The following is a 13,275-nucleotide window of genomic DNA, read 5'->3' as shown; positions in this document are numbered from 1 at the left end:
TGGAGGGAACAATCAGTCCTTTGGGCCCTAAAGTGAGAGCTGCTAATCCATTTCCTTCAAGAAAACATCCAGAAGGATTTGTCCTCTTACAAAGATGGAAGAAAAGTACTATTTGAACACTAGGAAGTTGTTACTGAAGGGAATTCTAACACCTAGGACAACTTTAGTTAAATTTCAGGACGTAAGATTTTGCAGCCTTACCTTAGGTCCTGGGAGGCCCTGAAGACCCTGTATTTGGGATGAGAGACAAGACATGAGTAATGTTTCAGGATGGGCTTTAAACTCCAGGTATCCCAGCTCAGTGTTCAGTACAGGGCTTTCGCTTTCTGAGGGCACAGAGGCCTCTTTATTTGTGTCACGGGCACTTCATGTACTGTTCTCATCTGGTAACGAGAAGGCTCTTGCCAAGCACACCCTGGCAGGGGGCCAGGTGTGCTATTAAGACCATTTCTGCAGTTGATCCCTTTAATCCCATCATCCCATCTTACTACTGTCTTCCCTTTCATCTGAGACTAACATAACCCCCTCTCTTTGCCCACCCAGCCCACCATAGCTCTGACCTACCCTGGGGGTGAGTTTGGAAGTGATACTTTTCCCATTTCAACACTGCACTGGTTCTGCCTGTTTTCTCCACTCAGAATCCTCCCCAATCACTTCCCACTCTATCCCCCCCATTCCCAGTGCCTTGCTCCTGAGGTGAATCACTCAAAACTTACTGGAGGTCCAGGAGGACCTTGGGGTCCGGGGGGGCCAGATATCTAGAAAGCAAACCAGGAGAAGTCACCGTCAATGTGCTGCCCTAGGGATAAAGGCAGACAGGGCACAAGGTGCAGTAGATCTCTGCCAGGCTGGGAAACCTGGACTCCCCCTAAGGACTGCATTTGGAAGCAGCAGCAATCCAGGACAGAGTGACTGGGAAGCAGCAGCAGGACGCTGGGGAGGGTTATGCAGCAGTTGCAAATATTTAGGAGGAGAGAAAGCAGTGAGGTTTTTGCCAAAGAAACGTCCGCTTTCACTACTCTACCACAGTTCACCGCAAGGAGGCACAGGGTCAAAGAGCAAAAGATGGGGAAGAAGGTGGCTGGCTCCACACATGTCAACAGCCTGTGGGACTCCTTGCTGCAGGGCATTCTAAAACCTAGGGGTGAGTTCTGAGGGGAGAGTGGGCAAATTCAAGAACCCTAAAATCTACTGAAAAAACCCTAAACGTATATGTGTGTGTATATATATATGTGCAAGTATTGCTAGGAAACCCCTATACTGCAAATGCTGAGGAAAATATTTGTTACACTTTCCAAGATCTTCTGTTCTACCCCAGGTATTCCTTATTGACTGCTGGTTGTGAGATAGATTGTTCTTGTGTCAGGGAAAGGGAGGCATCAGGAGCTAGAGGTGGCTGGTGATCCAGTCCCAGGAGATGGGGCCTTGCTGTCCTCAGTGAGGGGGTATCACCAGAGGGTGGGATGTGCCTGTTTCCAGCAGCTCTGCTGACAAATCGTCCCTCCCTGGCTGCCCAGATTGCAGAAGAAACATGAGAAAGGTGACCTACCGATTCTCCTGGATTTCCTTTGTCTCCACGTTCCCCAGGCTCACCCTTCTCTCCCTGCACACAACAACAGACCCTGTCACCACTGGCTGTGCTCTGGAGTCTCCCTCCATCAGAAGCCATCTGTGAACCACCCATGTGCTGGCCAGCAGCAGCTCCTTCAGGGAGGAGTGTGAGCAGACCATGTATTCCACATTCCCTGCCTGCTGCTGGAGACCAGACGGACATTCTGCGACACCTAATTAAGGGCAGGGCTCTGAGTCTCCCGGGATACTCAGCACTTTGGGAAATGAACCCTTGTGTGCTGCTCTGTGCTGTTCTCTCTTTACCAAGCAGGAAAGAGCAGCCTGTCTTTCCCATTCTTACTGTCAATCCTGGAAGTCCAATGGGACCCGGCAATCCTGATGGTCCTGGCATCCCTTGGTCACCTCGTTCGCCTTTCTCTCCAGTGGGGCCATCTAGACCCTATGGATCAAGAAAGATTTGTGGATTTTTTGCAAGACTAAGCCAGGCAGACACACAAGACATCATTGCAGGAGTCAAGACTGGCTCTGGCCATCCCAAGAGCTCCCTGAAAACCCCAGACATCCATCAGGTGCCCGGGAAAATGCTGGGCTTCACTAGTATTGGAAGTGGACGAGCAAATGGCTGAACATCCTCCTGCCACTGTGGATGTGCCCGTCCCCAGAGCGGGGATGGGGCACTGCTTTCCTGCCTCCATGTTCTGCTTGTGGTTATGCAGTTTGCTGGAGTCCATGCTAGGAATCACTCCCCAGCTGCTGTTGAGACAGCAGGAGTTTTATCCTAGTGCTCTTATAGAGAGGCAAGAAGTCGTTCTCCTTGAGCAGTGCTGGGGACACAGAAGCTGTGACAGACAAGCTGGGAGCCCGGGCACTGTGCCCCTGTTAGTGGCCAGGATGTCACGGGTTACCCCATGCAGGTGCCCTCCCAGGATGGGGTGTACTGGTGCATCAGCCTCCTTGCTCAGAGTCAGTGCCAGCAACATGCCAGGCAGCAAGCTGAGGCAGTGACACAGGGTCCAGAGAGCAGGGCAGGCAGCGGGGACAGCACATCTGCCAGATGCCAGGATCTCACTTCTGTAGTGTCACACTTCACACAGCAGCACCCACCTCGGAGGGGCTCGGAGGTGCCCAAGGAGTCCCAGGGCCTTGCCCATAACCTGGGTAGCCACCAGTAGTCTGGGAGGCCTTGGTTTACTCACCGGTGAGCCCGTTTGTCCTGGCTCTCCCTTATCGCCCTTCTCTCCTCTGACCCCGACATGGCCTGGCTCTCCCTTTATTCCAGGGGGGCCATCCTTTCCTGGCAGTCCGTGAGGACCAGGGGGGCCCATTTCTCCAGGCTTGCCACGCGGTCCCTAAAAAAAAAATTCACACAACACAAAGTGAAGTTTTTACAGATAAGAGAAAGTTTACTCCTGCCTGGCCCAGAGCCCATCCTCTCCCTCATGGATATGCCCTTTGGAGACAGGACAAAGTAGCATTGCCATGACAAATGTTAGGACATTGATAAACCATTAATGCTCACTTTTGTCAAGCAAAATACTGTTCTCCCCTGTGGGAAAAGCAACTGTGCTCTGTCAGTGACAGAGGTGGAACACACTGACTCCAGGTAAGGCCACTGAAGGGAAGAGCATCATGCCTTACCTTTTCTCCATCATGGCCTGGAGGACCTGGCAAGCCAATTTCACCCTGAAACACAGAATTGTTACTCTGGCAGTTTGAAAGCAGCTGTTGTGACTCGTTCATGGCGACAATGAAGGACTGGCATTGCAGAAATGACTGCAGGGACTAGTCACAGGGGAAAAGCGTGGAAAAACCTGGGGGTTTTTATTTTTTACAGAAAATAAAGCACGGAAGCCTCTGCTGAAACAATACATTGTGTGACTGCCTGAGCATTTTCCATGTCTTGTTGATCCTGACTGCCAGTTCACAGCCCCAATACTGTAACACAGTCCCCAACTGACACAATCCCACAGAGTGCAGTTCCCACAAGCTGCTCTCTGAAGGGGAGGGAAAGTAGAAAGGATCCTTCATCTTTCGGATAAGGCATTATCATTGTGGGAAAAGAGATTTTCAGGATATAGTGCATGAGGAGGAGTGGTAGAGGCCAGCAGGACAGTTCAAGAGTGCTGGACAGGGAGATAGGAGCACAGGGAAGAGCTGTGGGTGGGAATTCTTCCTGGGCTACTCCTGTTTCCTTAAGCTTTGCAAGTGCTGAACTGAGCCAGTACCTTCTGTCCTGGTGGCCCTGGAGGTCCAGCCACACCTGGAAGTCCTGGGGGTCCCTAGATAAAGAAAAAGTTCATTTTCATATTATCAACAGGGCTTTTATTATTGTGTTTTGAAACCCAAAGGCTCTCTGGAGTTTAAAAGGGAAATCACAGGGAATTTTTCAAGGGATTCCTAAAATCATATTTGGCTGGGAAGTCAAGCAGGGGAGAGTCCTCAGAGTTGCTCTTCCCTGCTCCTTCTGAGCACTCCCCGTTCTCAGCAGCATGTATTATGTCTTAAAGCAGAGAGATCAAAGTCCTGATTAGAATTCAAGATCAGAAGGCAAGATGAGCTCTCCCTTCAGCTGTCAGCTGCCCCAGCTTTATCTCCCAAGAGCAAAGGCCAAATGTTTTAGCTGCATCTAAATTGTCAGGCCTTCTGCCTAGGATAGGCATAAGGCTACTCGTGCAAAATCCCACAGCAAAGACCAGAACTCACCATCAAGGCCAAAGTTCTTATTTCCTAGGAAAATACAGGAAAAAATATAAAATTAAAAACTAAAACAGTTATCAGAAAACTAAGCTTTTTCCTGGAGGTAGTTTCTTCTCCACTAATGTAACACTGGCCTAAATGAGCAAGGAACCTACAGAATTAACAAGAGCAAAAAACCCTCACTCTGAGTCCCACAGAGCTGTTATTCTACAATTTCCCCTTTTCCAAAGTGGAACCCAGGCTAACTCAGAGCTGGGCACAGCCACTCACTCACTGCTCATCCTCAGTGCACACTTCCCAGGAAGCTTTGGTGACCTTCACTCACCACCTATCCCACACCATAGGCCACTCCTGAGGGGATTCACATGACCTCTACACCCACTGGTGTTAATCCATCAGCCCAGCAAGGTGCCCAGGTATTGACAAAAATACTACATGCAGGGAGTTGTGGGATGGAGAGGACTACGGCACACAATCCAAGTGCTTCCCTTTGCTGCTACTGCTGAGGAAGCAGATCTACCTTGTTCCCAGCTGTCTGCCTCCCCTGGAAAATTGTAAAGCATCCAGCAGTCACCTCACAGGACAGGAGGGTAGTTGCTCACCTGGAGAGCTTCACTGATGTTCCCATCATAGTCCATCATTTCGTCCTTCCCAGGCTCTCCTTTGGGGCCCTGCAAAGTACCACCTCTTTAGCCAGGGGTTGGGATTGCTCTTCCCTTGGGGTGCTCAGAGCTGGGGTTCACCCTGAAAAAGGGGGCTCAGAGGGACCCATTTCATGAGTGTCCAGTTCTTCATTTATTACAGAAAGCTTCTGTAGGGTAGGAAACACTACAGAAGTGCAGCCAGCCCAGCCCAGATCGCCATGCCTTGACCATCAAAGCTGGCAGGTCCAGGAAGAGGTGCAGTTGAAGCCAGAATGCAGGAACTGGATTTTTTGACCAATTGTTGGACTCGGGCACGCACCAAGCACCCTCCTGCTGCCCTTCTCTCATAGGCCAAGGGCCTGAGTTCAGACTGGGATGTCCAAACCCACCTCCTCCTACAAACAAGCCACCCTGAGATGGCTTGGAAGACTTTTTCCTTCTAATGTGGAGGTGGGAGACGGAGTGGAGAAATAAATGGCCTGTCTCAAACTTAGCCATTGCCCAGCTATGAGTATTTTAGTGACAGGAAGACCCAATCTGGACTGTCAGTATGGCCCCACTATCCTCAGACCCCTCTGAAGGGCCCAAACTCCTCATTAGTAAAGGAACACCTACCCTTGGGCCCATGGGTCCCTGGTCTCCTGGTGAACCACGTTCCCCCTGTAACAAGAAGAACATGCTGTCAACAGAGCCTGCCCCTTCACTTGCTCAAACTCCAGGAATCATTCTCTGCTGGTCCTTTGGAACAGTCTGGGCTTGACAGCTTAATTTAGAAATTCTCCTTTTCCAGTAAATTTTGTACATGTAGGAACAAACTTGCAGCTACTGAACCTCTGAACTGGAGCTGGTTTATGCAGAAACTCTGTACCTTTTCTCCCTGTGACCCTGCAGCACCAGGCCGGCCAACGTCACCAGCTTCTCCCTGGCAGAAAGAGAAAGGGAAAGGAATGGGTTTGTGTTGTGTGCACCACGGGTGACTTCACTTTGGCTTTGCATTTCTAGGAGGAAGAACTGCACCAGCCAAGTGCCCCTGCTGTGCCCCCTTCTCCTTGGGAAGCCCAAATCTCCTGCCACGACTTCCCACCAGGAGCCCTTCTGTTCCACCCAGCGCAGAGGGAGTGTTCAGACTGGTTTCTCACAGAGCCTAGAGGGGAGTCACTTGAGCACAAGGAGGGTATTTTCCTTCCAGAAACACAGTTCACAAATCACCTTCAGCATTTAGAGCAGTACTAAAACACTTTGCAGCACCTGATATCCCTTCAGCAGGTAATCAGAAGTGGGCACAGATGAATGCAACCTTTGCTCCTTTCTACACACCTTGTGCTGGGCACAATCCCTCACAACACACAAGTCCCTGAAGGAAAAAAAATCACTCACCTTTGGTCCAGGGGGTCCAGGCAGACCTGGAGGGCCAGGTTCTCCTTTAGCTCCCACCAAGGCATTCTCAGCAATTCCCTTCTCTCCCTGTTTGCAAAGAAGAACAAGGCATGTGTCACAGATCAGATTCTCCACCTCTGTAATTTCACTTGCCAAACTGCTGGCTTCAAGAGCCATGGCCCAAGACAAGGTCTATCAGCTGGACTCTTGATAGCCCAGAAAGGTACTGCTCCAGAACCAGGAGCTGGCCAGGAACCAGGCCAGTCCTGCCAGGGGTCCATGTCAAGCCCTGCCAGCAGCCACAGGTATCCTCATCCCTGCGGCTGCTCAGCACTTACTGCCCAAGGTCTGTGCACAGACCTCATCCCTGGCCTCCAGCCTGAACACAACTGTGTTGTATTGTTAGAACTGAGCTGGTAAAACCACCTGAGAGTGGCTTCCTTTGCAATGTCTCTCTCAGGAACTGTAGTCATTAGCCAGTCAGACCTGCACACCACATCTTTTGCACACAGCAGATAAAAAGGCAGCAACAGGAAACCTTTGCCATTACATCACTTCCTGAAATGGCCACTGTCATTCCATGCACTGTCCCCTTGCCCAAAGGGAAAGCACTTTGTGAAAGTCTGATTTGAAAGGTGTGATTTCTATCCAGAAACCTCAGAGCACCAGGAAAAAGCCAGTTTGAAGGCTTAGCTTTAGCTGACCTGCCCTGGGTCTCTCCAAGGCTACAAGGCTACTCCTCCAACTCAGAGCACAGCAGTGCAGCTCCCAAAAAGCCCATCTCCTCATTACACAAGGATCTTGGAGCTGGAGGGAGGCTGAAATGCCACGTTACATCTGAGGTCATGCTTTTAACGTGGACTTACTGGAATGTGGTTCCATGGTCCCATTCCCAGGACCACAACCTCTCCCCCATGCATGAGCGCAAGGAATTCCTCACCAAAAGGCATCCTTTGTGTGCCCCCTCACGTCCCTGGGGCACAAACATCCAGCTGAGTGCTGCAGAACACGCTGCCACAGTCACCTAAGAGTGCGAGAGCTGCGCCACACAGGAGGGACGAAGGAAAGGGGAAGAGAGTGGTCCCACCAAAACCAAAATATCAGGGAAGAGACAAACCTTCGGCCCAGGGAGTCCAGGAAGCCCAGGGTCACCAGCTCGTCCCTTCTCGCCCTGTTGGCAAAGCAGACACGGTCAGGGCTGCCTCTGCAGACTCTTCATTCTGGAGGAGCAGGCAAAGGGTGAGCTGCTCCTGGTTTCAAACTCTCCTTCCCCTCCCCAGGCATTTTATTTTAGGCACAGCCAGGACATCCTCCAGCAGTGAATGTTTTCTTCCTTCCTGTTGACTATCTCTACACATCATTGTCATTTCTCTCCAAAGGAAGGTCAGTGGGAAAGGGATCCAGGGTCCCCCCCGAGAATCTTCCTTATCACTCTAGTCTGCTAAACCCTTTTCCCTGACAGTTCTTCAGCCCAGGATCTTCCTGTTCTATACTTACAGAGAAGCTGTTGCCCAGGGCAAATTTTATTTGGCACGCAGGACTTTCTCCATGCCTTGCTCCTCTTCCCTAACTCCAAATCCCAGTCTCATCGTGCTCTTACAAAAAACAGGCAGTGCAGCATCTCAGTTGGCAACCAAGCTCTGCGACACGCACTGGTCGCGAAAAGCAGCGAAGACAAGAGCGGCAAAAGTGGCTAAGACAGCAGCTGATGGTGTAAGATGATGCCTGGAGAGCAAGGGCTGCAGGCTGGGCTGTGTGAGGCACCACGGAGGATGCCACGGGCAGCGAACAACGGAGGGCACCCAGCACTCCCTTGGTGAAGTGCCTTTGCTTAGTTCACCATGACAGCCGGGTCATATTTTCAATATTGGAACTCAATTAGTGGTCTTTATGCTGAAGTTAAGTTCTATTCAGCCCCATTCCATCCAGCTGCTAAATCCATGGTTTCCAGGCAGTGTCCTGTTTGGGAGTGCAAATTTTGCCAGGACAGAGAGAGATATCAGAAGTTTCTGTTACCCTGAAAAGATGTTTCAAATGCATCACCAGGGAAAGGTGTCTTCTTACCTTCAACCCTCACACCTCCAAGACTTAGCAACTTGTACAGATTACACAGAAAATTCAAACCCTCTTTCCCCCCACACATTGCCCAGCTCTCTCCACAATGGCTCCTGGAGCCCTGTCTCTGCCCTGCAGAGGCTGGTGCTGCTTATCAGAACTCAAGGGCACCCATCTGACATGCAGGGGACTCAGTGAGACTCCTAGAGCGTCAATGCTGCAGGAACAGACATGCACTGGTGGCTCCGTGGAAAATAATTAACTAGCAGCAATCTTTTTTTCAGGCAATCCTAGGGGGCCCAGTGACCCCTTTCTCCAAGGTAATTTGGCCTCCAGCCACCTGTAAGACCCCCACAGCTTTCCTCCCCTGCTGGAGCGTGCACATTGCTGCCATAAATTAATGCTTCTATCCCTGGAAAGAGCGAAAACATTTGCAGAACCCAAGGAAAAGGCTGGGCATTTGGGGTTTTTGTAGAGATATAATGGCTAATCCTGTCCCAGGATTCTGTGAATCCCCGATTCTGCCTCAGTATCCCACTTTTCATTCAAGGACTAATTTTGAATACACATGTCCATAAGGGCTACTGAAAACATCCTGTGCTGCCAGAACTAAGGTGCAAAGCAGCAGATTTCTTGAGGAGGGAGGTCAGATTACTGAATCCCTTTGTAGGGTGTTATTTCTGGAGTCAAAAAGAGGCAGCACTGTCCTTAATCATTCCCAGGACAAGACTACATCCCAGGCATCTCATGCTGCCCTGCCTGCCACCAGCCCCCCACTCCTGCAAGCGGGAACATGCAAACACACTTCACCAAGGGGGCAAGAGCCAGCAAAGGACACATAATCCCCTGCAAGCACAATAATTCAACACGCAGCAGGCTCCCGCCAGCTCCCGCTCGCAGGGAACACAGCACGGCACTGCCAGGACACCCAGCCCAAACACACAATGTCCTACCCGCTGCCCCCTCTTCCCTGGCAAACCTGGGGGGCCCATCCTCCCTGGGACTCCAGGATCTCCCTTTGTGGGGAAGAAAAGAGACAGAGAATGTGTCTGTTACGTGGCTGTCACACGCTATAACACAACCCAGCCAGCCTCAAACCAGAGGGGCCAGCTGCTCCCAAGCCAAAGTGGCTGCTTAGGGATGGAGAGCTCATGGATGGGGTACTTCTGTACTGTGCCTGCCCCGGGAACTCAGACCAGGTCAGGCTACACTGAGAACATGGGCAGACACTGCACAGCAGAACAGCCCCCTTCAGGGACAGGGGAAGGCTGCTGGTGGGATCAGAAGTCCTGGGAGGCAGAAGGGGATGGGGAAGGGACAGAGGGAACGTATTCACTAAGCAAAGCATGCTGTGCATGTTTTGTGGAGTAGGGAGGAGACGAGGAAGGCAGCTGGAGGAGGGTATTCCCACCCACACAGACAGGAGTAGGAGGGAGGGAATGTTTGCAATACAGTCCCTCTCTCACTTGGTATCCCTGTATCCTATTACCATTTTGCTTACACCAGCAGGTGCCATTTGGGCCTGGATTTGGGTACTGGGAAGTACAGAGCCATCCCTCAGCTGCTCCGTGAGGGAAAAAAATAAAGATACACAAACCAACTAGAAGTGCAGGCTCACAGTAAAGCCTTCTGAGAGTACCTTTTCTCCTGGAGTCCCAGGCTCGCCCTGGTGAGGAAGAGACAGGAAAATAAAGTGAAAAGCCAGAGGAGAGAGTACAAATCCTCCTAGAGCTATCAGAGTAGAGAAAAGAACCTTCATCTGTGGGGCCTTTGGGCTTGTAAATAAGGGCATAAGAATGCTTTAGGTGCAGACTTTTGTGCCTGGAGTTTGTTTTATCTTCATTAGCCAGTGTCCAGGCTGCTGTAAGAAACCAGCAAACCTGAGAGTAATGGCTTCTACAAGACTGAGTAATCACCTTGTAGTACTTCAAGAGGCTTACCAGGCACCAGGGAGCATAGTAAGACAAGACTCATCTCCTGGAATTTGCCTGCTCCCAGCTGTGCGTGCAGAGGGGCAGAGCAAGGCTGCGGGTGCAGCTGGGGCTGAGGGAGGCTGTGATGATCCGAGTTCACCAATCTCTGCGAGAGCGGTGCCGGGTAGCAGGGCTGCTGCTGGAGACAGGTCCAGTACCTCTGCCAAAGGCATGGCAGTTCTGATATTTCCCTTTAGTGGGAGCTGTCCGACCATTTTCCAGCGCCTTGCGCTCTCCCAGCCCCAGCCCCAGCCCGTGCCCTACTCAAGGCACTGCAGTGTAAAACTGACCTTCATCCCTGCAGCGGCCATCCCAGGAGCGCCCTGGCAGAGAGAGGAAAGACAGGAACACCTTGTTTGAAAATTAATCAGACACAAAATTTTAAAAAGCAAAACGGTATCAGTCAGGTGGAACTAAAAAGGCAAAAATCCACATCTTTTCCTTTCCACAACTCAGAAATAATGCTGTAACACCACACAGCACACACTCTCTTTCCCTGCGCAGGTCATTCACCTATGGCAGTGGCTCTGCATTCCAGAAAGCTCCTCCAAAGCACAACCCAGTCAAGACAACCAGATTTCCACCCCCCATCCTGGTTTTAGTCTTGCAAATGAAGCTAAGGCCAACAAGATGAACAGTGTCAAATAACTGAGGAATGCAAAGACAGACCAAGGACCAAACCCCCAGTTCAGTGCTTGAGCCCAATGCATCAGCTCGAGCATCTCGAGAAAGGCCAGCTCGTACCCCAGAGCCTTGGCCTTGCTATTTCCCATCATTCTGTTTTTATCACAGAAGACAAACCCTGCAGTAAAACATTTCCAGGAGAGCTCTGAAGCCACACATCTGCCATTCAGGTGTCATTCTGCAGCGCAGAGCGAGGCACCACCACGGGACAGTGGGGTCCAGCCTGCCCTGCCATCCCAGACAGGAGCCTCGGAGCTCCCGGCAGCTGCTCCCATAGGCACTGCCACATTGCCCTCAACAGCACTAATGCAAAAAGCAGGTCTCCCTATCAACCCTCTGCTCTGAAATCTCTGAATGCCCTGTATTAGTAGTAGTTAGGTCCTGGCAAAAAGGTCAAGTTACAAAAACAAATATGAGGGTCAACTAAGGAGAGGGCAGGGAGTGAAGTGGTGTTAGAAGTTAGGAAACGTGAGGGGTTGGGATGTAGCACAAGGCAGAGAGGAGGACTGGGAGCCAAGTTGAAAGTGAAAAGAGCTTGGAAAAGTTCAAACAAGGAGGAGTGGGGAGCCAGAGAGCAGCAGGATCATACCTCTCAGCTTTCTGAAACAGAAATCGGGGACAAAAGCTAAAAAACACAAGGACAGAAGATGGAGATCAGGGATTCTATGCAATAAATGGGGGGAAAAAGCATTCCAGATTGTCTCAGGGTCAGTAGGTTTCAGCGAATACAGGCTAGAGCCATGAAAAGGGATAACGTGCAGCAAGCAGCTTTGTGTTAGGATTTTGCAGTGCAGGTGGGATGCCTGTTCCTCACTCTTCGGCCTTCAGATGGCAGTGAGTGTGGATGAGGTTATTCTCTAGTACTTATCCTTAAACTGCAAGGCACAGACATGCAGGGTTGCTCACACACTGACCCTGATTCACCACTGCATTAGTCTGGGTTGGCCCTGCTGATCCCACATTTGCTGCGGTCACCTGGGACCCCCAATTTACAAAACACCAATTCCCTACTGGCACTGGCCGCTCTCACTGGCGTAAAGCATTAAGATCCTGATGCTGCAAGTCATCCTTGGACTGGGCATGCCATTTGCTTGCTAAAACACTTCTTCCCCCACCATCCCCTGCATAAATTAGGCCCTATGTTTTGCAATTTAGAAGCAGAAATAATTCAGCTGAGGACAGTCACTAACTAACGGACACACACACAACTCCAGGCGATGCTTGCGCATCAGGGACAGGCGAGTGCTATGGGTGAGATCAGGCAGACAAGCATCACTCCTCTGGTTACAAGGTACCTTAGAGCCATGTCTTCCTGGCAGCCCTGGCATGCCTCTCTCCCCCTGGAAGCAGAGCAAGACACACAGAGAAAGAGAGCAGGAGACAGGAGGTGAGTCCTCTCAGGGCTCCGTGCAGAGTGCCCAGGGCACAGGTGATGAGAAACCCTCCTGGGTGAGATGAGACATGGCCCGTTCTCCCCACCTGACTCTCACCCAACCGACTGTCCTAACCAGAGACCTTTCCCTTCAGTGGCACCTCTCAAGCCTGTTGCTTATAGCATGACCAACCCCACTAGAGTGCCACAGTCTCTGTATCCTGCTGCCACATGGCATGGCATGCTGCAGGGGCACAGGGAGTCAGTCTGCAGTGACTACAGGATAAACAAACTTATCTGGAGAAGCAGAGAATCCAAGGCTTGCCTTCGTATTGTTAACCTGAATTTTGTCTGGTGATAACTGGAAAATAAAACGTCTTCAGGCAATCTGCATGCTGTTGTTGTTTTGTTCTGGGTGTTTAGTCCTTGCTTGGAAAGACTATTCAGCAGGGATATATGTGTATGCTTTTTTAAAAAGCGCTGTTTGTAATTGTGCCATCCTGTGAACTATATTTTGTAAAATACCTTCTAATACCATAATACACATAATCGAGGCAGTGTGAGCACCTCCTGCCCTGTACAACATACTTAACTACCCTATTTTCAGCTGTAAAGCAATAATTACGAACACTTTGTAATGGAAAATGGGGACCACTCTCTCACTCTCCTTCCCAGTTATGCTCCCTGTTTTTTTTAAGTGAGATCAAGCAAAGAAGACCAATGCTTTCTGCTGGGAGGCACCCACGCTGTTTGCAGAGACCATTCCCACAGGGCAGCCCTGACTGTGACAGTAATTCCTCATCCCAGAGACTTTCCTGGAAGAACTGCCTGCCTGAAGAGATGCTTAATTATTTAGCTCTGCACAAGCAAAGCCCCCTCAGCGAGAGGCAGCAGGGTAACC

The 13,275-nt window shown here is 50.7% G+C and overlaps 1 protein-coding gene across 1 annotated transcript in view; it reads right to left on the bottom strand.

Annotated features, from left to right (window-relative positions):
* The window catches only part of COL13A1 (collagen type XIII alpha 1 chain), a 99,665-nt gene that overhangs the window by 15,737 nt on the left and 70,653 nt on the right, over positions 1–13,275 (bottom strand). The window contains exons 21-36 of the mRNA XM_039381894.1: positions 10,609–10,641; positions 9,985–10,011; positions 9,299–9,361; positions 7,408–7,461; positions 6,291–6,377; positions 5,782–5,835; positions 5,529–5,573; positions 4,872–4,940; positions 4,276–4,299; positions 3,798–3,851; positions 3,211–3,255; positions 2,769–2,921; positions 1,913–2,011; positions 1,550–1,603; positions 717–758; positions 202–228 (exon numbers count right to left, since the gene is read on the bottom strand). Coding sequence (XP_039237828.1) covers positions 202–228; positions 717–758; positions 1,550–1,603; positions 1,913–2,011; positions 2,769–2,921; positions 3,211–3,255; positions 3,798–3,851; positions 4,276–4,299; positions 4,872–4,940; positions 5,529–5,573; positions 5,782–5,835; positions 6,291–6,377; positions 7,408–7,461; positions 9,299–9,361; positions 9,985–10,011; positions 10,609–10,641 — 930 coding nt within the window. The remainder of the gene's footprint in view (positions 1–201; positions 229–716; positions 759–1,549; positions 1,604–1,912; positions 2,012–2,768; positions 2,922–3,210; positions 3,256–3,797; positions 3,852–4,275; positions 4,300–4,871; positions 4,941–5,528; positions 5,574–5,781; positions 5,836–6,290; positions 6,378–7,407; positions 7,462–9,298; positions 9,362–9,984; positions 10,012–10,608; positions 10,642–13,275) is intronic.

The sequence above is a fragment of the Pipra filicauda genome, unplaced genomic scaffold, assembly GCF_003945595.2.
Source record: "Pipra filicauda isolate LSUMZ 115617 unplaced genomic scaffold, ASM394559v2 scaffold246_size1145428_pilon, whole genome shotgun sequence".
NCBI lineage: Eukaryota > Metazoa > Chordata > Aves > Passeriformes > Pipridae > Pipra > Pipra filicauda.
Note: the sequence above shows the minus strand (reverse complement) of the source record. Positions and strands in the feature narration are given on the sequence as shown.